The sequence below is a fragment of the Physeter macrocephalus genome, chromosome 20, assembly GCF_002837175.3.
Source record: "Physeter macrocephalus isolate SW-GA chromosome 20, ASM283717v5, whole genome shotgun sequence".
In the NCBI taxonomy this organism is placed as follows: domain Eukaryota; kingdom Metazoa; phylum Chordata; class Mammalia; order Artiodactyla; family Physeteridae; genus Physeter; species Physeter macrocephalus.
Genome location: NC_041233.1, coordinates 36,473,949 through 36,497,933, shown reverse-complemented (window position 1 = coordinate 36,497,933; position 23,985 = coordinate 36,473,949). Strand labels below are relative to the sequence as shown.

At 36.5% G+C, this 23,985-nt stretch overlaps 1 protein-coding gene across 2 annotated transcripts in view; it reads left to right on the top strand.

The window, feature by feature from the left end:
• The first annotated feature begins 253 nt into the window (after positions 1–253).
• The window catches only part of PTPN20 (protein tyrosine phosphatase non-receptor type 20), a 51,055-nt gene continuing 27,323 nt past the window's right edge, over positions 254–23,985 (top strand). Inside the window, exons 1-3 of one of the 2 annotated variants that reach the window (XM_024121476.2) lie at positions 254–315; positions 15,595–15,743; positions 18,452–18,542. In XM_024121476.2, coding sequence (XP_023977244.1) covers positions 15,597–15,743; positions 18,452–18,542 — 238 coding nt within the window. In that variant the 5' untranslated portion in view covers positions 254–315; positions 15,595–15,596. Of the gene's footprint in view, positions 316–15,594; positions 15,744–18,451; positions 18,543–18,591; positions 18,714–23,181; positions 23,359–23,985 lie in introns of those variants that run through there. The other variant, XR_002891423.2, reaches the window with a different exon arrangement.

The following is a 23,985-nucleotide window of genomic DNA, read 5'->3' as shown; positions in this document are numbered from 1 at the left end:
AGTTGGAGTTTGTGATCAGACATTTGAACTTTGGAATTATCTCTTTGAAAGTGGGCCAGTTCCAGAGGCTGACAATGGAAATGGGTGGCTGAACTGAAATGGAGGTGAATGTCAATTGAATAATTAATATAGATTATCAGAGATTCTTTCTTAAATATATACATTCTCTGAAACCATGAACAAATATAAATTTCTTTTCTAGCGAGAGTGACCCCAGCTTGTGGACAACCAGTAACTTCTTTCTAAAAAAGATGTTGAGCAGTGAGGATGAAGAGCTTGCAGGACCTTCCCATACTGACAGCCCTAAACTTCAGGGTATGACCTCATCCCATTTTATTAGCAGATTCTTGAAGAGGCTATATTTCAGAGGTATGCACAAAGAAATTTCTAATATAAATGCAGGTCCTGAGCTAGGAAAAACTTTTTCAAATGGGGAAAACATGGTTTTCTAGGATTTTCCTTTAAAAATGAAGAAAATGCTCCACACCTCACATTCATAAAGGGCACATTTCTACCCTTTCTTTAAATATTTTAGTATACCAAACATGTCAGTTTAATAAAATGATCTGTTTGTATTTCTTAATGATTTGTATAGCCTTGAATATGACCTCCTTCTTCATTTTCTTAATTTTAATTTGTTGCACAGTATATACTTTATACGTAAAATAATGACTTTTTTTGGATTATACATTATCACATGTTGTGGGAAAACAGAAAATACAGGTATGTATAATAAAATAAGTCATAATACTGAAGAATATTCCAAATTTTTTCTGTGTATATGTATTTACATTTGTATATAATATAAATATAACCGTGGAGAAAAATATACATATATAATTATTGTGTATAAGGTTGAAGAATCACATACATACCTCAGAAACCTTGGAGTCAGAGAAGATCTTAGAGATCACCTTTCAACCTCTCATCAAGTGCCAGAATCGTCTTCTCTGATGACTTTTTTAAATTTGAGGACTGTCGAATCTAATTAAGGCAATATCACACTATGTAATTATTGAAGTACAGGTCTCACACAAAAATAGTTTACAAGAAAATACTTTTAAAATACTGAAGTATAACTTATATATTGTAAAATTCACCCTTTTAGCATACAGTTCTATAAGGTTAGACAAAGGTCTACCACTACTGTCAAGATACAGTACATTTCCTTCACCCCTCAAATTTCTCTTGTGCTCTTGTGTTGTCAGCTCCTAACTCCACCACCAACACCTGGCTACCTGTAATCTGTTTTCATCCTCTTTACTTTTGTCTTTTTCAAAGTGTCATGTGGATGGAATCGTAAATATGTTGCATTTTGAGTATTTTGCACTTGGTGTAAAGCTATCCACACCATTGCATTTACCAGTATTTAATTTAAAAAAATTTGCTGAGTAGTATTCTATTATATGGCTACACCAGTTTGTTTAGCCATTTACAGTTTGAAGGACATTTGAGTTGTTTCCAGATTTGGCAATTATGGATAAAAGCGTTACAAATATTCACATACCAGTTTTGTGTAAACCTAGGTTTCCATTTCTTTAAGGTAAATATCTAGGAGTGGGATTTCGGAGTCATAAGTATATAAATGACAAACTATTTTCCAAAGAGGCTGTACCAATATTTCTTTTCCTCCTACTCTTTTTTCTTTTTGTGTTTCAGTTAAGGCAATTTTTATTAACCTGTCTTCAAGCTTATTAACTCTTTCCTCAGCTGTGCTGACTCTACTAATGAACCCATTGAAAGCATTTTTTTAGCTCTTTTATGATGTAATTTTTTTATTGTTAATACTTCCGTTTGACTTATAGTTTTCATCTCTGTTCAAATTCTGTATCGGGAGGGTGAGAGGGAGGGAGACGCAAGAGGAAGAGATATGGGGATATATGTATACATATAGCTGATTCACTTTGTTATAAAGCAGAAACTAACACACCATTGTAAAGCAATTATACTCCAATAAAGATGTTAAAAAAAATTCTGTATCAGTTCATGCATGTTGTCCACCTTTTCCACAAGAGTTTAAACATATTAACTATAGTTATTTCAAATTCCCTCTCTGATAATTCTAATAGGTGGGTTATTTCTGAGTTTTTTTGTTTTCCTGTTGATTGTTTTGTTCTTTGACAGTGATTTTTGCTGCTGTCACTGCCCCTGCTTCTTTGTGTGTCTCATAAATTTTGACAGTGTTGGTGTTTGTGCGCAGGTTAATACAATACATTTGGAAATAGTTGTGCCTGTTGCTCTGCTAGGTTGTTAGGTCATTGATTGAGCATGTTGAGAACATGAACTGGATTGTGAACTATTGACTTAAAATTTCTCAAGGTTTAACTTGTACTTAGGTGGCAACTGGAATGTTAGAGAGTTTCTTTTACCACTCCTATTCCATCCTTAACTTTAGGTCTTCCCCGTGTGCCTGTGCTTTAGGAGTCATCTCCCTACCCTTGCCCTCCCTCCAGCAGTAGCCTGGTGCTTGTTGTTGTAGCCCAGTCTCAACCTGGCGGTCCTCTATCCCTGGATCTAAGCAGTGGGATCTAAGCAGGTGGAGCTGCCTCTCCTCTCTATGGCATTCAAACTCTGCCTTATATTTTTGGTAGGTCTAGTGTGGGAGAGGGTTTCCTGTCCCTTGCTTAGTGGTAGGAGACTCATGATAGTATTGGTATAGGATCCTGGGATCAGGGATGTTTCCAGCCCTCCTCCAGGAGTGGAGGCTTTTTCTTCTGCCCTTTTTCCAACTGTACTGTATTCACCTGTGCACAACAGGGTTTGCTGCTATTCCCCCTGCAATTAAAGACTTTTGGTCTGTTGGGGAGGTAGGTCCAAGTGGTGCTTTTTGACATTTACAGCAGTGGCAGTAGCTCTCCTCCTCCAAGCCTATGCTACTGAGAGAAGGGTTCCTCCCATTTCCTATCCTGTCTCCAGTCCTTCTTATGAGCACTTATGGACGTCTGTTGAGTCTGTGAGGTGTGCACACTCTCTGTATCTATGGATTCCTGGGGTTCTATATGCTCACACTAGGCTGAATTGCTCATTCAGCCTTTAGCAATATATTGGGCTTTTTCTTATCTGAATGCTTTCTGTATAGTATCTGGCATCTTGTTCACCACTCAGCTGCCACAAGTGAGCCAGTGTGCCTTACACACACTGTGACCGCCACAAGTGACCTGTCTCTCCTTAGGAGGCTGTCTTTCCTTAGATTTCAGAATACTTCGTTGGCCTGTAACCACAGCTCTCTGATGGGTTAAAAAATTTTTTTATTTTGTTTTTTTCAACTTTTATATGTTGTTAGCATGTGAGTGATGCTCATACTACCTTTCTACATTTTAGGCAGAATTGGAATTTTGAATATAAATGTATTTAAAAAATAAAAACAAGAGCATATTCCTTTGTAAACATGTCTTTTTAATGAATATATATTTACATTTCACTCTTTAAAAGCTAAATAATGTTCCATTGTATGACTACACAGTTTTCTGTGTAGTCGATCTCTTCTGGTTGGTCACCTAGGGTAGTTCTTTTAAAAACATTATAATGTACAGTGATATGATAAATATCCATGGAACTCAATCTTTGGGAATATTCTTAGACTGTGTTGAAAAAAAGAATGAAACTATTCAAACTGCTACTGCTGCAGCAACAGTAGGAAGTCCATGATCTAAGATCAGCATCTAGCCAAGCAAGTGGTTTTGAGGGGTTTTAAAAGAAAAGGGGTTTACATTCTGAGTGATAGAGGAACAAGAAACTTGCGGTTAGTATATCTAGGATTATTCTTTTGAGTTCTATTTGTGTTCAGATATAAAGACTAGATGATTTTGTTTTGCTTTATTATGGTCTCCTAGTGACAACTAATACTGGTGCTGTACGATGTTTGTTTCTGTACAGCAGGAGAATGTCATGGCCTAGCTGCTTTTCCTTTCTTAGTTCCCTCATTTTCAGTTTCACTTTAGGACTAAGGTTAAGCCCTTCTTGGGGTCTGTTATTAAGGTCTGTGCTAAAAAAAGATTAATGCCCAGAAAATATAAAGAACTGCAAATTAATAAGTAAAAGACAAATAACCCAATAGAAAAATGGGCAAAAGACATTGCTCTGGACTGTATTTTTCTGTTCCCCCCAAATTTATATGCTGAAGCCCTAATCCCCAATGTGATAGCATTTGGAGATGGGGCCTTTAGGATATAATTGAGTTTGAATACATCATGGGGGTGGAGCCTTCCCAATGCAAATGGTGCCCTTACAAGTGAATGAAAGGACCAGAGAACTCTTTCTCTCCACCAAGTGAAGATATAGCAAGAAATTGGCCATCTGTAGACCAGAAAGGGGGTTCTGTTCTCACTGAAACATGACCATGCTGATACCATGCTGGCTTCTGGCCTCCAGAACTGTGAGTAATAAATGTCTTATTTAAACCCAGTCTGTGGTAATTTGTTTTAGCAGCATAGCAGCCCAAGATGACTAAGACAGAAATTGGTATTGAGAAGTGGAGAGGAATTTTGCCTCAGATCATTCTTACTTCCAGTCCCACCCATATCTGATTTAGTTGATATTTAGATGAGATTTTGGATTTTAGACCTGAGAGTTGATTCTGGTTAAGTTAAAACTTTTGGGGCTGGTGGGATGGAAGAAAAGCTTTTTTTGCTCCGCGGCATGTGGGATCTTCCTGGACCAGGGCATGAACCCGTGTCCCCTGCATCGGCAGGCGGACTCTCAACCACTGCGCCACCAGGGAAGCCCCATTTTGCATGCAAGAAAGACACAAACTTTGGGGCCAGGGAAGGAATGCTATGGACTGAAAGTTTATGTATCGTCCCCCTGCCCCACCTCAGTTCATATGTTGAAGCCCCAATCTCCAATGTGATGGCATTTGGAGATGGGGCCTTTGGGAAATAATTGAGTTTGAATAAGGTCATGAGGGTGGAGTCTTCACAATGAAATGGTGCCCTTATAAGGGAATGAAGGAACTAGAGCTTTCTCCTTCTGCCATGTGAGGATGCAGGAGGAAAGCAGCCATCTGTAAACCAGGAAGAGGGCATTCACCCATAACCCAACCATGCTGGCACACTGATCTCAGATTTCTAACCTCCAGAACTGTGAGAAATAAATGTTTGTTGTCTAAACTACCCAATCTATGGTAATTTGTTATAGCAGCCCAAGCTGACCAAGACAGACATCATCAGGCACTTAACAGAGCAGGAAATATGAAAAGGTATTCAACCTAATTTTGAATCAGGGAAGTGAAAAGCCACAGTGAAATAACAATTTATAGACTAGATTATTAAAAATTTAAAAAATATGACAGTAGCAAATATTCGTGATATGGAACACAATGGAAAACAACTTGGCATTTTTTTTTTAACATCCCTATTGGAGTATAATTGCTTTACAATGGTGTGTTAGTTTCTGCTGTATAACAAAGTGAATCAGCTATACATATACATACATCCCCATATCTCTTCGCTCTTGCATCTCCCTCCCACCCTCCCTATCCCACCCCTCTAGGTGGACACAAAGCACCCAGCTGATCTCCCAGTGCTATGCGACTGCTTCCCACTAGCTATCTGTTTTACATTTGGTAGTGTATATATGTCCATGCCACTCTCTCACTTCGTCCCAGCTTATCCTTCCCCCTCCCCGTGTCCTCAAGTCCATTCTCTATGTCTGTGTCTTTATTCAACTGTCCTGCCCCTAGGTTCTTCAGAACCTTTTTTTTTTGTTTAGATTCCATATATATGTGTTAGCATACGGTATTTGTTTTTCTCAACTTGGCGTTTTTTAATCTGCGCATACCCTATGCCCTAGCAGTTATCTTCCCTAGCTATTTACCTAAAAGAAACTCTTTCCTTTTGGCACCAGAAGACATATGCAAGAATATTCATACTGTCCTTATTTGTAATAGTCTTAAACTGTAAACAACTCAGGTGTATTTTAATAGACAATACCAGATTCCTTTCCTAAAAGAGCAATTTATTCTTGCTCCAGCTGTTTGGAAGGGTCCAGTTGCTCACATTCTTATCATCACTATATAACCCTTTTTCTAATCTTTGCTAATCTGATGGATGAAAAATAGCATTTCCTTATTACTCTAATGCACATTATCCTAACTGCTAGTGAGAGCAAGTATCTTACGTGTTTATTAGCCTCTTCTTTCATTTGCATATTTATATCCTTTGCCCATTTTTTCTTATTGTATGAACTTTTAACATGTTAGAAATCTTAACACCTTGTTTGTCTGACAAATATATTATAAATTTTCCCGCTGTCCCATATCTTAAGAAGGGCGACCTTCATAAACATTCTGGTTTTCTAGAATGTTTAAAAAGGTCTTCTTTATTGAAAGAATATACAAATATTCTCCTAAATTTTCCCAGAATTTCCATTCATTCATTCATTCAGTCATTCTGTTTAAGATCACTAATCTACCTGCAGTTAATTGCTAAATATGGTAGAGGTATAGAAAATTGACTAGACAATTATACCAGCATCATTGACTAAATGACCTTTACCAACTGGATTTAAATGTACTTGTATCACATATTAGATTCCCCAAAATGTTTAGATTCTTTTCTGTCCTCCAAACTTTTTCACTGATTGAATTGTTTGTTCCTGTGGACATGTTACTCTGTTTTGATCATCACAGTTCTAAGTAATATCTAGAAAGGCAAATCCTCCCCCTAATTTTTGAAAAGTAAACTTTTGTAGGCTATTTGGGCAAGTTATTGCTACATATGAAATTTTAAATTATTTTGTTCATTCCCATGTAAACCACTTTGAAGTTCAGATTAGAGTGACGTGACATTTATATTCGTTTGGGAAGGATTGGCATTTTTATGATATTACGTTCTTCCCTCTATGTAAAGAATGAGATGAGTCAGGAGATCAGCTACAGTGTGTGTGTGAGCTACACAATGGCTGTTGTTTCAGGTTTGCCTTCCAGATCTCACACAAGAACCTCTCTTGTGGACCATCTTAACTAGAAACGTTCAGGAAATGGAATTCTGGGAAGAGTAGTTCAGCCTAGCCATGTTGACATATTGCAAAGCCACCACAGTCCATCCCTTGTCAAATTGGCCCTCATATATTATCTGTTTAAAACATACTTAATCTCCAAATAAAAACAAAATTATGCTTCCATCTATAGTGATGCAACTATCCTGTCCGCAACTGAAAACATACTCTCAGCCTGTCCCCAAAAGAGGATATAAAGTCTCTTTTTGTCTTTGAGTGATGTTCTTTTTTCTTCAGCAGATTTATACTCTCCTTCAGTATCATGTAAAAGAAAACAAAAATATTTGGCGTATATATGTAAGCCAAATATTTGTGTGTGTGTGTATATATATATATATATATGCCAAATATTTTTTTGTGTGTGTATGTGTATATATATATATATATATATTTTTTTTTTTTTTTTTTCTCCTTGAGTCTTCATGTGGTCTTCCCTCTATGTGTATATCTGTGTCCCAGTCTCTTCTTCTCATAAGCATACCAGTCATACTGGATTAGGGTGTGCCCTAATAACCTCATCCTAATTACCTCTTTAAAGATCCTATCTCCAAATACAGTCATATTCTGAGTTACTAGAGGTTAGGACTTCAACATATAAAATTTGGGGGGATACAATTCAGCCCATAACAATATTCAGTGTCTTTAATTGATATAGGACTATTAGGTTATCTCTTTTCTAATGAATTTTGGTAGTTGTGTCTCTCAGTGAATTTGTCTCATCCATGTAAGTTGTCTAATTTTTGGAAATAGAGTTGTTCAAAATATTCCCTTATTAACTTTGTAATACTTGTAATATCTGAATTGATACCCTCTCTTTTATTTGATTTGGAATACTGTGTCTTTTTTCTTTGTTTCTTGATAAGTTTGGTTAGAGATTTATTGATTTTGTTGGTCTTTTTCTTTTTTAAAAAAATTTATTTTATTTATTTATTTTTGGCTGTGTTGGGTCTTTGTTGCTGCTCGCAGGCTTTCTTTAGTTGTGGTGAGTGGGGGCTACTCTTAGTTGTGGTGCGCGGGCTTCTCATTGCAGTGGCTTGTCTTGTTGTGGAGCACGAGCTCTAGGCACGCAGGCTTCAGTAGTTGCAGCACGCAGGCTCAGTAGTTGTGGTTCGCGGGCTCTAGAGCGCAGGCTCAGTAGTTATGGTGCATGGGTTTAGTTGCTCTGTGGCATGTGGAATCTTCCCGGACCAGGGCTCAAACCCATGTCCCCTGCATTGGCAGGCGGATTCTTAACCCCTGCACCACCAGAGAAACCCTGTTGCTCTTTTCTAAGAACTAGCTTTTAGTTTCATTTATTTTCCCTGTTGTTTTCAATTTCATTGATTTCTTCATTGATATGAGTTCTTTCTTCTTTTCAAATATAAGCATTTAATACAGTAAATCTTCTTGTGAGCACTGCTTTAGTGGAATCCCACAAATGTTGATGTGTTTTTATTTACATTCAATTCAAAATATTTGCTCATCCTCAGTGGTCAAAGCTGGAACAATTTGAGCAAAAATGCAAAGTAGCATTGGATTATAACCCAAAGTATAAAATAAGTATACATGAGGCCATACTAAAATAATAAATGAACGAATATAATAATAAATGGAGAGAGGAGACAAATCTCCCATACAGAAGAATTCTAAATAAATTATGTTTATAATCCACTCTAAGGAAGATGGAGCATAACTCCCCCATCCCTTAAGTAGGGCTGCCATAGTGAGTTTTTTCTCCCAAAGAGTACAGTATGCAAAGGGGAATAAAAAAGTAACTTTGTAGTGGAGAAATCTGACACAGGCTGCAGCCAGTGATCAAGGTCAACATCAAAAGTTGTAAATCATGTTAATGGTAGGTACCCTTGGTATGATGTGATGAATATGGCCCTTTATCTCTGTGATTTTCCCAAAAATATATAAACCCAGGCTAATCATGAGAAAAACATCAAATTCCAATAGAGGGGGATCCTATAATATATCTGATCAGTATTTCTCAAACTGTCAAATTCAGGAAAAGTCTGAGAAGCTGTCACAGCCAAGAGAAACTTAAGGAAACATGAGAACTAAACTTACTGTGGAATCCTAGATGGGATCCTGAAACAGTAAAAGGATATTAAGGAAAAACTAAGGAAATCTGAAGTATGAACTTTTAGTTAACAATAGTATATCAATATTGGTTCCTTAATTGTAACAAATGTGCCATCCTAATGTAAGATGTTAATAATAGGGGAAAGTGTGGCAGAGGTTATTGCGAACTGTATGTACTATCTACTGATTATTTTGTAGATACAAATATGTTCTAAAAAATAAAGTCTATTTTTTAAAATGTTCTCTGATTTCTCTTGTGACTTGTTCTTTGATCCATGGGTTATTTAGAAGGGTGTTTTTTATTTCCCAAATATTTGAGGATTTTCCAGATATCTGTATTTGATTTTTAGTTTAATCTTATGGTCTGAGGTCATACTTTTTATTAATACTTTAAAATTTTTTTTTTTGGTCCCACCACGCAGCTTGTGGGATCTTAGTTCCCCAACCGGGGATTGAACCCAGGCCCTCAGCAGTGAAAGCGTGGAGTCCTGGACCTCCAGGAAATTCCCCTTTTTAATTTATTAAGGTTTGATTTTTGGCCCAGAATATGGTCTATCTGGTGAAGTTTCCAGGTACACTTGAAATGAATTTTTATTATGTTGTTGGAAGGAGTGTTTTATAAACATCAATTAGGTCAAGTTGTTCACTTCTTTTCTGTCCCTATTGATTTGTTCTGTACTTGTTCCATTTATTCCTGAGTGCTGAGTATTGAAGTCACAATTATAATTGTGAATTTGTCTGTTTCTCCTTTCAGTACTATCAGTTTTTACTTCATGTGTTTTGACATTCTGTTTGGTGCAAACACATTTAGCACTGTTATATCTTTTCTGTGAACTGATCCTTTTGCCATTAGTGATGCTCTTTTTTAACAATAGATTTTATTTTTTAGAATTTGTTTTATTTGTTTGTTTGTTTTTTTGCAGTACGCGGGCCTCTCACTGTTGTGGCCTCTCCCGTTGCGGAGCACAGGCTCCGGACGCGCAGGCTCAGTGGCCATGGCTCATGGGCCCAGCCGCTCCGTGGCATGTGGGATCCTCCCGGACCGGGGCACGAACCCATGTCCCCTGCATCAGCAGGCAGACTCTCAACCACTGCGCCACCAGGGAAGCCCTTTTTAGAAGTTTTAAGTTCACAGCAAAACTGAGCAGAAGGTGCAGAGATTTCCCATATACTCCCTGTTCCCACACATGTATAATTTTCCCTACTATCAATGTCCCTCTCTGGAGTGGTATATTTGTGATGAACCTGCATTGACACATCATCACCTGGAGCCTATAGTTTACCTTAGGATTCATTGTTGGTGTTGTACATTCTATGGGTTTGGACAAAATGTATAATGACTTGTATTCATCATTTATAGTATCAAACAGAATAGTGTCACTGCCCTGAAAATCCTTTTACCTCTACTTATTTAACCTTCTCCCCAGGAATGATGTTTTTATCCCTGACAATGTTCTTGGTCTGGAGTCTATTGTGTTGTTGATACATTCTCTGATATTAACATAGCCACTCCACTTTCTTTTGATTAGTGTTCCCATGGTATATATATTTTCCATCCTTTTACCTTGCCTATGTTATAGTATTTAAAGTGGTTTCTTGTGGGCATTGTATGGTTGGGCCTTGCTTTTTCACCCAGTCTCCAATCTCTGTCCTTTAATTGGTGTATTTAGGCTGCTTTTATTTATATCTACTATCTTAGAGTCAACTCCACCATCTTGCTCATTGTTTTCTGTTTATTCCTTCTATTCTTTAAATTTTTTCTTATTTTTATGCCTCCTCTTGGATTATCTTCTGATTCCTTTTTTCTTCCCAATTTGCTTATTATTTATACCTCTTTTAAAAATGTGTTCTAGGTTACTCAGGATTTACAATATACATCTTTAATTTCTCAGTTTTAGTGTCTTCGTAATTTCTCCTGTCCACCTTTTGTGCAGCTGTTTTCAACCATTTTAATTTTACATAATAATCACAAAATACATATATACTATTTTTGTTTTAGATAGACACCCTTCAGAGAAGTGAAAATTAAGAAAAAAAGATTTATTTTAACTACATTTATGGAATTTTCAGAACTCTTTCTTTATGTAGATTCAGTTTCCTATTCTGTAATATATTTTTTCTGCTTGAAGATCTTTCTTGAACATTTCCTGTAGTGCAAGTTTGCTGCTAATGAATTCTATCCATTTTTGTTTGTCTATAAAAGAGTTTATTTCTCCTTCATTTTTTTCTGAAAGATATTTTTATTGGTTATAGGATTCTGGGTTGTCTTCTGACTTGTGTAGTTAATGATGAACTTTTGGATCTGAGGCTTGGTGTCTTTCATTCATTTTTGAAAAATTACCAGCCATTATTGTTTCAAATATTTCTTCTGCCCAATTCTCTCTCTCAATCTTTCTCTCTCTCTCTCCCCGTCTCTCTCTCCCCCCCACTCTCTGTCTGTCTGTCTGTCTCTCTTTCTCCTATTTTGGAATTCCAATGACAAGAATATTAGTCTGCTTGATTTGGGCCTTTAGCTCTTGGATGACCTCTTTTGTGCCTTTCCCCAACCACTCTTTTCTCTTTCAGTTTGGGTAATGTCTATTGACCTGTTTTTAAGTTCTCTGATTTTTTTCCCCCTTGCCTTTATCAAACCTATTGATGAGCCCATTAATGGCATTCATTTTTCTATTTCAGTATTTTTTATTTTTAGCATTTCTGCTCAATTCATATGGCTTCCATCTCTTTGATGAATTACCTCATTTGTTCATGCATGTTGTCCACTTTTTTCACTAAAGCTTTTGGGATTGATCTTAGTTATTTTAAATTCATTGTCTGATAGGTTTAACATTTGTGTCTTATCTCTGTCTGGTTCTGTTGACTACTTTGTCTCTTGACAGTTTTATTTTTTCTTTTTCTTGCTTCTTTGTGTGCCATATAATTTTTTTGCTGTTGAAATCTGGATATCTCATTCCTGGAGACTGAGGGAAATAGGAAAGGACATGCTTCTTTCTTCAGTAGGCCTTCATTGTAAGGAGTTGAGTCAGTTTAGTCAGGAATTGAGTTTGAGTTTCGATGTTCCTGTGGTTACTCTCAGTGCACCGCCAGCTTTAAATTCCTGTATTGTTACTTTGTGCTTAGAATGGAAAATGGCATGCCAGAGGGTTTACTTCAACGTATACTCTACCCTCTGCTTTAGGTTTCTCCATTAGGCCTGCATCTCAGAGAGGATTCCTGTCCATGATTTTGTCCATTCCCCAGTGACAGTGCTCTTATTTGAAATTGTTTTGCTTGCTAACCTGGTGAGAGGTGGGAGTAGCATTCTCTGTTATCCTTGTTCAACCTCAGTCTTAGGCAGGTGCAGTGTACCTGGGTCTTAGGGGTAGCACTTTTTCAGTTACCCTGCCCCTTCTTCAGGAAAATGATATATTATGGTCTGAGCCCAGGATGCTTTCCTCCCCTCTCTACCTCCAATGTTAGTGGGTCTTAACCTGTGCTTTGAGGCTAGTATGTTTTGCTGCCCTTTTCCCGACTTCTTATGCTTTTGATCCTTAGGGAAGATTGGGTGGGGCTTCATGCCTTTCCTGCAGAAGCTGCTGCTCTCCTCTCCCATCATAAGGGAGGATTTCTTGAGTTCCTTTTGAGCTTCTGATGAGGTCTTTATATGCGTTATCTTTTGCTGTTTGCCACTTCTTCTCTTCATTAATTTATATACATATCTTTTTCCTATGAATAAGTTTATTTTCAACTGTCTACTTTGTTTTTTGCAGGGTTTGATTTAATTATTAGTTCTATAATCAAGTCCTTTTGGCCTTTATTTTCTTAGTTCTATAAATTTATTTTCCACCTCATTCTTTTGTTTACCTCATTTTGAACTCATTTAAAATAATTCATATTTTTATTACTTCTTTCTGCAGATGGTGGATTTACAATTTATTTTATGTTCCATTCAGAATGGATTAAAAATTTTTTGCATGACATTGCATTACTGATTTTTTCTGCATCTCATGTTTTATTTCCATCTTGTTTACTAACATGTATAGCTCTGCATCTCTTTCATTTTGCTGGTTGAGCATGAATGAATTCTTCTGTCTCTCAATCCATTTGATTTGAGTCTAGTTATCTTCCACTATAAACTACACGTTGAAAGCTGGATTTAGCCTAAGGACAATGACAAGTGTGGCGAAGGTTAAGAGGAAAGGACCAGAAAGCTCAAAAGGTGTGGATGAATTGTTATGTGACAGATATTATAGATCAGTTTACTCAACATTGATCACACCCTCCTCTTAGCATACCTTCCTGTGTGGTCCAGGCAGAAAAACTAAAAATTATATTTCTCAGGCATCCTTGTAGCTATTGTGGATTTGACCAGTCATGTGCACTTAGCCAAGTGTTAAATGTGTAGAGAAGCATCCATGTTGCTGGTACACACCATAGCATGCATGGCATTCCTAGTGCCTCATTATAGCTAAGGTGGACATTACTAGAGCCAACAGTTGTGGTAGCGACTTCTAATTCCTCCATGGTTGCTAAGGTAGTGTCACCCAGGAGCCAATGGTTAGAGCAGTGGTGTCCAGTTTTCTCAGATTCCTCACTGTGGCAAATGTAGCAGTTTTCTTGGCAGACCATTCTGCTCTGTTATTTTTGGATCATAATGGGGGAAACACCTGTTCGTCACACCCACCCAATGATGTTTGTTCGCACCAAATAGCTAGATAATATTCCTTTTCTGTAAACTGGCTTTCTGCAAAAATTCTGGTATATAATAATTGCCCTTATTTATAGCTGAAGCCTGACCTATAACACTTTGACTGGAATTCTTGGACCAGGCTGCAGTCAAAAGAAACCAAATGGAAAATGATGTTAACAATAAATATATTTTCTGCCATAATGGAGGTCCAGAGATGGGAAGTATTCCAGGTTCAATATGATCAGTTGCTCAGTGATGTCATCAAGAACATAGATTCTTTATGGTTTTTTTTTTCATATTTGCTATACTCAACTCATTCCTTCTATGATCACAATAGGGCTGCTTGTGGTAATTGGTGCCTTTTGCTTCTGTGTTTCAAGGGATTGAGGTGGGAGAGAGGCTTGCTTCTCTTGCCCATAAGCAAACTTCTTTTTGCTTCCACTTGACCCAAATCACCTACCTATTACCAAATTATTCACTGGTAAGGGAATTAGTGTGGAATGATTAGAAATGGCTTTCACTAACCATCTGGGTAGAATCAGTGTTGAGGAGTCAATTACAGCATCCATTGTAGTCATTCTACCTTTTCTTTCCTTATCTCTCTGCCTTCTCTCAGCTTTTTTTTTTTTTTTTTTTTTTTCCCCCCCAGTAAGGCTAGAACACAGAGGGAAGCCAAATTGGTGTTTCTGTTGGGGATCAAAGATGATCAAAATGGCTTCTAGTGGGAGTTTTGTCTCCTCTTCTGAGCTTCCTAGACCTCTTCTTATCTTTTTAGAGATACTTGTGCGAAATTTTAGGATTTCTGTGACTGTCTTCCCAACCAACAGTCCCTCACTTCCACCCCTAGAAAGAGCTTTTGGATATAGTAGGGCTCCAAGACGAGTTTCCCAGGGCAGTGCAGATTCTGAGAAACTTCCATCTCTTTTTTATGCCCATTCTTTTGCTTAATTGCTTCTTGTATATTTTTGCTGGTATTTACTTGATTTTTGTTATATATTTAGCTTTGGAAAGAGATTTCACTTGAGCATTTTACCTCAAAATTCTTTTTTAAAATATTATTTTAATATTGACTTTCTAGATTTATTGCATTTTGGCCAGTGTACATGATTTGTAAAATTTTAGATATCTGGAATCTAGACTATCAAGTGACCTAAAAGACCATTATTTTTTCAAAAAATTCCCGTATATACTGTGAAATAGAATGTATTCTCTTCTGTTATGATGGGTTATAAGTATATAACTATATAATATATATCTACATCTATAGTACAATATATCATATATATTTACTTGTAATTGTATATAGCATATAGAGATATATATTATATATATTTTTTTAGTGCTATTAATTACATCATGTAGATCTTCTCAATCCGTGGGGGCTGTGTGTGTGTGTGTGTGTGTGTGTGTGTGTGTGTGTGTGTGTGTGTATGCACATGTACATGCTTGATCTGTTTTAGAGTTAGAGGTGCATTAGACTCAGCACATACTCTCATCTCAGACTCTAGGGACTTCCAAACGCTTGGTCCCAGGGAGGGCAAAAGTTCTCTCTTTTTCCCATCCAAGTCTTGTGTGCTTGCCTTGGCATAATTGTCAATACATACCCTCAATCACATTATAAAACAGAACACTTCTCAAACAGTTTTCTCCAAGAATAGTGGATTTTGTGTGATTTCAAGGTACATAGTCATGATTTTTCCAAAGTAAGGATCCTTTCTTTCAAAGTAATAGACTCTTCACCTCTGGAAAAATAAAATTCCATTAATTCTTAAGTGGCTGAGTCTTTACTTAGAAAACAACAACAATAAAAATAAAATCTCCCTTCACAAATATATGTTACAAATATGAATCTTTCTCTTTCTTAGGTATGGAAATTGTTTCTGAAAGGGAGCTAGCTCAGTTGGCTCTGGTTCGACCATTAATATTCAGTATTCATGAGCAATCAACCATCAAGAATTATTTTAAAATGCTTGAGAAAAAAGTATCAGAGTATGAAATCACCCAGGAATTTATGGTAAATATTTTGGTCTTAACCAAAGTGTATATGTGATTTCCTTTTCCACATCTCAATCAGAAGATTTCTATTCTTTGTTTTCTTCTTCCTTTTTAGATTGAGTGTGTTGTTTTTATTTTTAAATATTAAATTTGTTTTTAAAGTAATAGGTGTACATAGTAAAAGAGTCTAACAACATAAAAGGTTATAAAATGGATAAAGTCTCTTTTTCTCCCTTGACTCCTTAGGCCCCCTTTCCACTATTAAATTTGTCGTATAAACTTTCAAAATAATTGTTGACATGTACTTTACTATTTTACCCTTTCTTTCCTTTTCCTTTTCCCTTTTTTTTTTTTTTTTTTAGTGGTACGCAGGCCTCTCACTGTTGTGGTCTCTCCCGTTGCGGAGCGCAGGCTCCGGACGCACAGGATCAGCATGTGGGATCTTCCCAGACCGGGGCACGAACCCGTGTCCCCTGCATCGGCAGGTGGATTCTCAACCACTGTGCCACCAGGGAAGCCCTCTTTTCTTTTTATAGAAAAAAAAATTCCACATAAGAAATAATTTCCAAATATATTATGAGCACATATCTCATTCTTTATAAGTGTTGCATGGTAGTTAATTATATGAATAAAGACTTTCTTTTCTTTAAATAATCCCCTATGATGGACATTTAGATTATTCTAGACATTGTTATTATGAACAAGAATCACCCCTCTTCATGTGCATACGTGTATTTTTTAGAACAAAGTCCTAGAAAGACAATCAGTATTTGTGCTATCAAATTTTTTGATCTTTGTTCATCTTTTAAATGACAGATGATTTCTTGTTGATGATCTGATTGGCATTTCTTAATTTGAGAACAAACAGATAGCTTTCCATATGCTTTTAAGCCTTTCATATTTATTTTCAGTGAACTGCTAATTCCAATTGTTTGCTCAATTTTCTATTTATTCTTTTTCATATCAATTAATAACTTTATATAATGAAGAAATTATACTTTTTGTACGTGTTATACTTATGCATATTTTCCACTTTGTGTTACAGGTATGTGTGCACATAAATTTACTGAGAAGAAATAGCTAATTTTTAGTGGTTGGATGTGTCAGTTTTTTCTTTTTGGGCTTCAGGGTTTTCTATGTCTTTTAGGAATTCCCCTTTCACTCTAGGAGCATAGCAATTATTTCATGCTTTTTTTTTTTTCTAATATTTTATGATTTTTTCAATATGTAAATCTTTCACCCAGCTAGAATTTAATTTGTTATAAGATATTTGGTAGGGACCCAGCATTCTATAGCTAATCAGTTGTCCAAAGATCTTCTTGTCCCAGCTTCTCTTCAGTAATGTGAAATGCCACTTTTTCATATACTGAAGCCACACATATATTTTAATTTATTTTTGTGGGTTTTTTTCCCATTGATTTGTTTATTCATGTACTGGTACCAAACTTTTAAAATTAGCATAGCTTTATATTTTACCATCAATTAAGACTAGTCTTCCCTCATTACTCTTTTTTTACAAAATTGTTCTGGTTCTTCTTACAGATATTTTTTTTCTAGATTTATTTTAGAATTGGTTTGCAGAAAGATTAAAAGATAAAAATCTGATCATATTATCCTATGGCTTAAAACCTTCTCTGACTCCTCATTCCCCATGGCAGTAGTTGCCAACACTAACTTATGGTAGTGCCAAGTTGGCTACCCAAGAGTTACTGAAGAGCTTTTAAAAAATCTAGACTCTCAGGTTTTATCCACAAATATTCTAATAGGGTAGGACTGGATACATATCAATTCCTTTTGTGTATGAAACACAGCCTTCCTAGTTAGTTTTAGCTTCCCTTTGAGCTAAATCATGTGCTCTGTGCTGTTGTTAACATACTATTAACTGTTACCCCAAGAGGACATGTATGCCTCCATGCCTCTGTTACAGTTCTCCTACCTGGTATGATACACATTCACCTCTTCTTTCCTTTCACACACACAAATTTCTATGTGACTAACTTCTGATGACTCAGGAAGGCTCAGTTCAAGTGCTACTTTCTTTCTAGGAGCTTTCCTTCCCGTCCATTCAGGTACAATCTAGTGCTGTCATTTATACTAGTGTCTCTCTACATTGATCACACGGCCACCTCTCTAACTGCTGTTAACTTCTTAAGGATGAGGCCATTTTCAGATTCATCTTTGTATTTCAATATCTAGAACAGTGATAAGCACATACTAAATATTCAATTAATGTTGAATTCACAGTTGGTAAAGAAAGTTTTTTGAAAAGAAGAATTCTTTAGTGTCCTAGCTATAATTTCTTCATGGGGCAAGGAGTAAATTGTGAGACTTTATATTTTTGTTTATATATTATGTTGCTGTTATTATTTTTGTTTATAAAATGATAGATTTAGGGGTAGGTCCTAAGAAGGAAATATTCTGTATTTTTTTTTTTAATATAAAAGGAAAAATCTTGAAGTTCAAGGAAAAAAGTATCTCCAGAGAGTTGAACATTTCCTTATCAAGCAACTTGTTGATTGACATCTCAAATTTGAGATATTTTATATAGGATTTTTCCAATGGGGCTCTGACTTCTCTACTTACCATACAACACATTTAACATCAGGATTTGTCATGAAGGGACTTAAGGATTATAAACACTACACAAAAACAAATTTGTTCTTTTGTTCTTTTCCTTTTTTTTTTTCTTATAGTAAATACATGACTTACATTTCTTACTCTTTAAAGGCTTTAGAATTTAAGAATCTTCCCACTGTGTTCCACTCTGGGAATGAACTACAAAACAGAGACAAAAACAGATATCGAGATATTCTTCCATGTAAGCTAACAATGGTTTTAATTATTTTCCTATTTACATTTTTGAAAAGGTAAAAAGTGGGTTGTATGACTTTCAACATTAGCCATTTTGACCTGTGACCATGGTGAAGAGCTCTGGTAGCATATTCTTGGATATGCTAGAAGATGATGAAGGTCAAGTCTTCTATTCAAGGTAAATCTTCTAGTCACTGTCACAGGGCTATTTTCATAAGTCCTTCAACCTTGTTCTTATGTATTGCTACTTATTAGGCCATGAACCATCTAAAACATAATGTCTAACAGTCTGAGACATCTGCCACTTTTGATACCCCAAGTCCTTACCACCTTCCCTGCCATTTTGTTTAGACACACAAATACAATGGAACTATTTCTATTCATTGTCCTGGACATTAAAGCTGTCAATCTACCCTCCAACAAGAGGCTGCCCTTTGATTGTTGCCAAAGGGTTACACATAGCTTTCCTGTGCTGGGTAAAGCTAGTGCTGTGCCCCTCCCAACCCAGTTGCAGATTTGTCTGTTTCAGACCATCCACAGAGCAGAAACAAAACAACACAATTTACTCTTAGGCTGGAAATCTCATTTTTATGCCTCACATTCCTTTCAAAGTCAGAAATTTTCCAAATTAAATTACCATTTTTCTTCCTACAATGTGACCTTCCTCCTTTGTTCTATATCTTATCTAGTTTAATCACTCATTTGTCCAAGCCAGAAAACTTCAAGTCACCTGCAGTATCCAAAATGGTCACAAAGTTCTTTTGCTTCTACCTTCTTAATACATCTAGAGTCCTCCCCCATCTCTTGATTCCCACTGCTGCTAACTTAGATGGAGCCTGCTTTATCTCTCAGCTAGTCTCTGTATTCTTCACTGCCTCCACTCCCATCTACTCATAGCAGCTACTGAAATGACTTCCCTAAAGTGCGAATCAGATCACTTACCCTCCTTTTAAAGCTCTTCTTTGGCTCTCTGTTACTATCATGGTAAAGTTCTTTAGCATGGCATAAATTTCACCTCTCTAGCTTCAGCTCTCCCACAGAACTTTTTTTGGTTTCTGGGATTCATCCTTCTCTTTCTCTTGTCCCCAAGCCTTTGAATCTGCAGTTCTTGCAAGAACCACCCATCCTCCCTTCTTTGCTGAGGTAATTCCTGCTGTCTTTCAGAGCTAGCTTGGCCAGTCTTCCCTTATTTTCCTCAAAGCTAGGTTTGGTGTTTCTCTAATAGTCTTATACTGTCTTGTGACTACCCTTCCCTACTTACTGAACTGTATTTTAATTATCTATTTACATTCCTGTGTCTCCTATTAGACTTGAGATGGTTGTCATAAAAATCAGACTAGAACACAGTGACTGCTATCATTGGATAAATACTTTCATGTTTAGTTGGTTCATTCACATCTAAAATGACTTTATGGGTATTAAAGTAATAAGTACCTTCCCAAGATAGTTAAAATAATTTATTATGCTGTCTTCTGTGGGGAGAGTGTGCAGAAGTGCATTGATGAATATTTCTGAAATCGGGGTGATAAACCATTATTAGACAGTTTAAGAGATAATGCCAACAATTTGGTGCCACTCCAAGAGATCAAAGGTCCCAATTATATAATTATATCTCTATCTCTACATATGGGCCGTACCACATGTCAGGTTCTATGACTCCTGTCCCAGTACGTTTTCTGTTACTTGTCTTTAGGTCAGGGTATACTCAGAACTAACTAATAATGATAGTGACTTAGACTTCTGGTAGTTTTCCACTTTTCAGAGCACATTTACATATATCTCATTGAGTTCTTTCTACAGTAACATGAGGAGGGCATAGCAGATGTTAATATCTGAATTTAAGGATGCAAGTCAATAAGGAATGGATAATCTTTCAACAGATAATTCTGAACAACTGCGTATTCATATACCAAAAAATTAACTATGACCCTTACCTCACACCTTATATAAAAATTTACTCAAAGTAGATCATAGGCCTAAGTAACGGAGTTAAAACCGTAAAATTTCTCAAGAAAACCAGAGAGAAAATTTTAGTGTCCTTGGATTTGGCAAAGTTTTTCTTAATAGGACACAAAAACCATGAACTGTAAAAGAAAAAAACAAATTGGACTTCATCAAATAAAAAAATATACCTATATTGCTCTTCAACACACTGTTATGGAAATGAAAGGCAAGCAACAGACTGGTAGAAAAATACATTCAAAACATTTATCTGACAAATGACTTGTATTTAGAATACAGAAAGAGTTCCTATAATTGATAAGAGGACAAATAGCCCAACATTAAGTGAGAAAAAAATTTGAGCAGCCACTCCACCAAAGAAGATATACAAGTGACAAATATATGAAAAGATGCTCAAATCATTAATCATTAGGAAAATGCAAATTAAGACTATAATAAGGTATCATTTCATAACCCACTCTAATGGAAGAGAGTTTAACAGTTCCTTATAAAATTACACGTATACCTACCATATGACTCAGCATGTATTTGTGAAGGACTTAGATCAGTGCTGGGCACACTTAAAACTATTACAGAGGAGATTAGGAGATTAGGACACTCAAAAGGCACCAGGGTTGCATGGGCACAGAAGGAATGTGAGGCCACGTGAGAACATAGCAAGAAGGTAGTCGGCTACAAGCCAAGGAGAGAGCTGTTAGAAGAAACTAACCCTGCTGACCCCTTGATCTTGGCCTTCCAGCCTCTAGAACTGTGAAAATAAATTTCTGTTGTTTAAGTCACCCAGCCTGTGGTGTTTTGTTACGGGAGTCCTAGCAAACTAATGCACTGTATAATTCCATTTATATAAAATTCTAGAAAATTCATACTAATTTGTATTGACATAAATTTGATCAGTGGCTGCCTTGAGGGCAGGAGTGGAGCAAGATGGATAGATTACAAAGGGACATGAGAACATTTTAGCAGTGTTGGATATGTTCAGTTATCTTTATTGTAATGATGGTTTCATGGGTGCACATGTGTGACAATTATACCTCAATACACTGTTGAAAAAGGTGGTTTGTGAGTGTGAAAAGTATATTACACTTATTATATTTTGTACAGTTACCATTATAATACAGATAGCTAGAAAAATATAAGCTTTCTAAGGGAGAGATTCAACAAGCATCCATACATTAGTGAAGTCTATGTTTCTATTACTATCACCACCACCAGTAATAATAATGGTAATAGTAGTAGCAATTGTTGTTTTTGTAATATCTTTATATGTATCCCACACTAAGTCCTTCATAGGTAGTGACTCATCTAATCCTCACCACAACCCTATGATGTTGGTACTCTTAGTATCTTTGTTTTACTAAAAGGCTAAAATAAATGACTTTTCTGTACCTCAAATAGGAGACAGACTGGGATTCAAACCTAGGCTTACCCACTCTACAATAGTGCTTCTCTATATTAATTCTTTTTCCAGACTATTAATAGGTTTTCCTGTGAGGTATATTATTTTCTACTTCAAAAAATCATTCTTAGCACTTAAATGATCCATTCTCAGTCATTCTTTAGGTAGATATACAACTATATTTTGCAAGGTTTGTTGTTCTATACTGTTTCATTTTCTGTCTTCCCTTAATCTGAGGCCTCTGTTCTGATTAATTAGTTGTTTGGTTAGAGATGGGCTAAGTAGTTAATGTGTTATCAAATTCTGCCTATCTGCAGCTATCTCCTGTTTTTAAACCCTGATAAATGAATCTTTCGTGATTTTAGGATTGTGGGATTTCAGTCCTTTTCTCTCAGTTTTCTCTGGGTGTTACTCCACTGTCCTCCAGCTTGCAGTGTTTTAGATGAGAAATATAATGATAATCTGATTCGTATTCTTCTATAAGAAACATTTTTTTTCATTCTGAAACCTTGAAAGATTTTTTTTTTTCCCCTGGAATTCAGTAATGTTACCAGGTGTATTTCATTTCATCGGTCTTACCTACAACTTATAGAACCTTTTAATCTGCAAACTCGATCTTCTTTTAGGTATAGGAAAGTTTCTTCAGTTATTTCGTAATTGCTCTTTCTCAATCTACTCTGTTTTCTTTTTCTGGAGCTCCTATGATTTATAGGGTTGGTCTCCTGAATCTATCTTCTAAGGCTTATATCTATTATCTATTTCTTTACTTCTGCCTCTTTGTAGTCTTTTTTTGTGTGTGTGTGTGGTACACGGGCCTCTCACCATTGTGGCCTCTCCCGTTGAGGAGCAGAGGCTCCGAACGCGCAGGCTCAGTGGCCATGGATCACGGGCCTAGCTGCTCCACGGCATGTGGGATCTTCCTGGACCAGGGCACGAACCCGTGTCCCCTGCATTGGCAGGCGGACTCTCAACCACTGCACCACCAGGGAAGCCCTCTTTGTAGTCTTTGCATGTACTTTTTCTTTCTCTCTCTAGTTTGTATTCTTATTTTCTTTCTTTCATTTGGTCTTCTAGGGAATTAATTTAAGTTTCAAGAAAGACCTTCCTCCCTCAGATCATCTACTAAAATTTTTAGCTTATGTGATGATTTATTTTATGTGTCAACTTGGCTAGGCCACAGTACCCAGATATTGGTCAAACACTAGTATAGATGTTGTTGTAAAGATATTTTTAGATTAACATTTAACCAGTAGACTTTGAGTAAAGCAGATTCCCCTCCATAATACAGATGAGCTTCATCTAATCAGTTGAATGCTTTAAGAGAAAAAAATTGGAGTCCCCCGAGGAAGAAGCTATTCTGTCTCCAGACTGCTTTTGGACTCAGGACTGCACCAGCAACTCTTCTCTGGATCTCTGACCTGACAGCCTGCCCGGCAAATTGGAGACTGACTAGCCTCCATAGTAATGTAAGCCAATTCCTTAAAGTAAATCTCTACAATCCTACCTTAAGAAACAGGAAACATCTCGAATAAACAACCTAATCTTGCACCTAAAGCAATTAGAGAAAGAAGAACAAAAATACTCCAAATTTAGCAGAAGGAAAGAAATCATAAAGATCAGATCAGAAATAAATGAAAAAGAAATGAAGGAAACGATAGCAAAGATCAATAAAACTAAAAGCTGGTTCTTTGAGAAGATAAACAAAATTGATAAACCATTAGCCAGACTCATCAAGAAAAAATGGGAGAAGACTCACATCAATAGAATTAGAAATGAAAAAGGAGAAGTTACAACGGACACTGCAGAAACACAAAAGATTATGAGAGATTACTACAAGCAACTCTATGCCAATAAAATGGACAACCTGGAAGAAATGGACAAATTCTTAGAAATGCACAACCTGCCGAGACTGAACCAGGAAGAAATAGAAATATGAACAGACCGATCACAAGCAGTGAAATTGAAACTGTGATTAAAAATCTTCCAACAAACAAAAGCCCAGGACCAGATGGCCTCACAGGCGAATTCTATCAAACATTTAGAGAAAAGCTAACACCTATCCTTCTCAAACTCTTCCAAAACATAGCAGAGG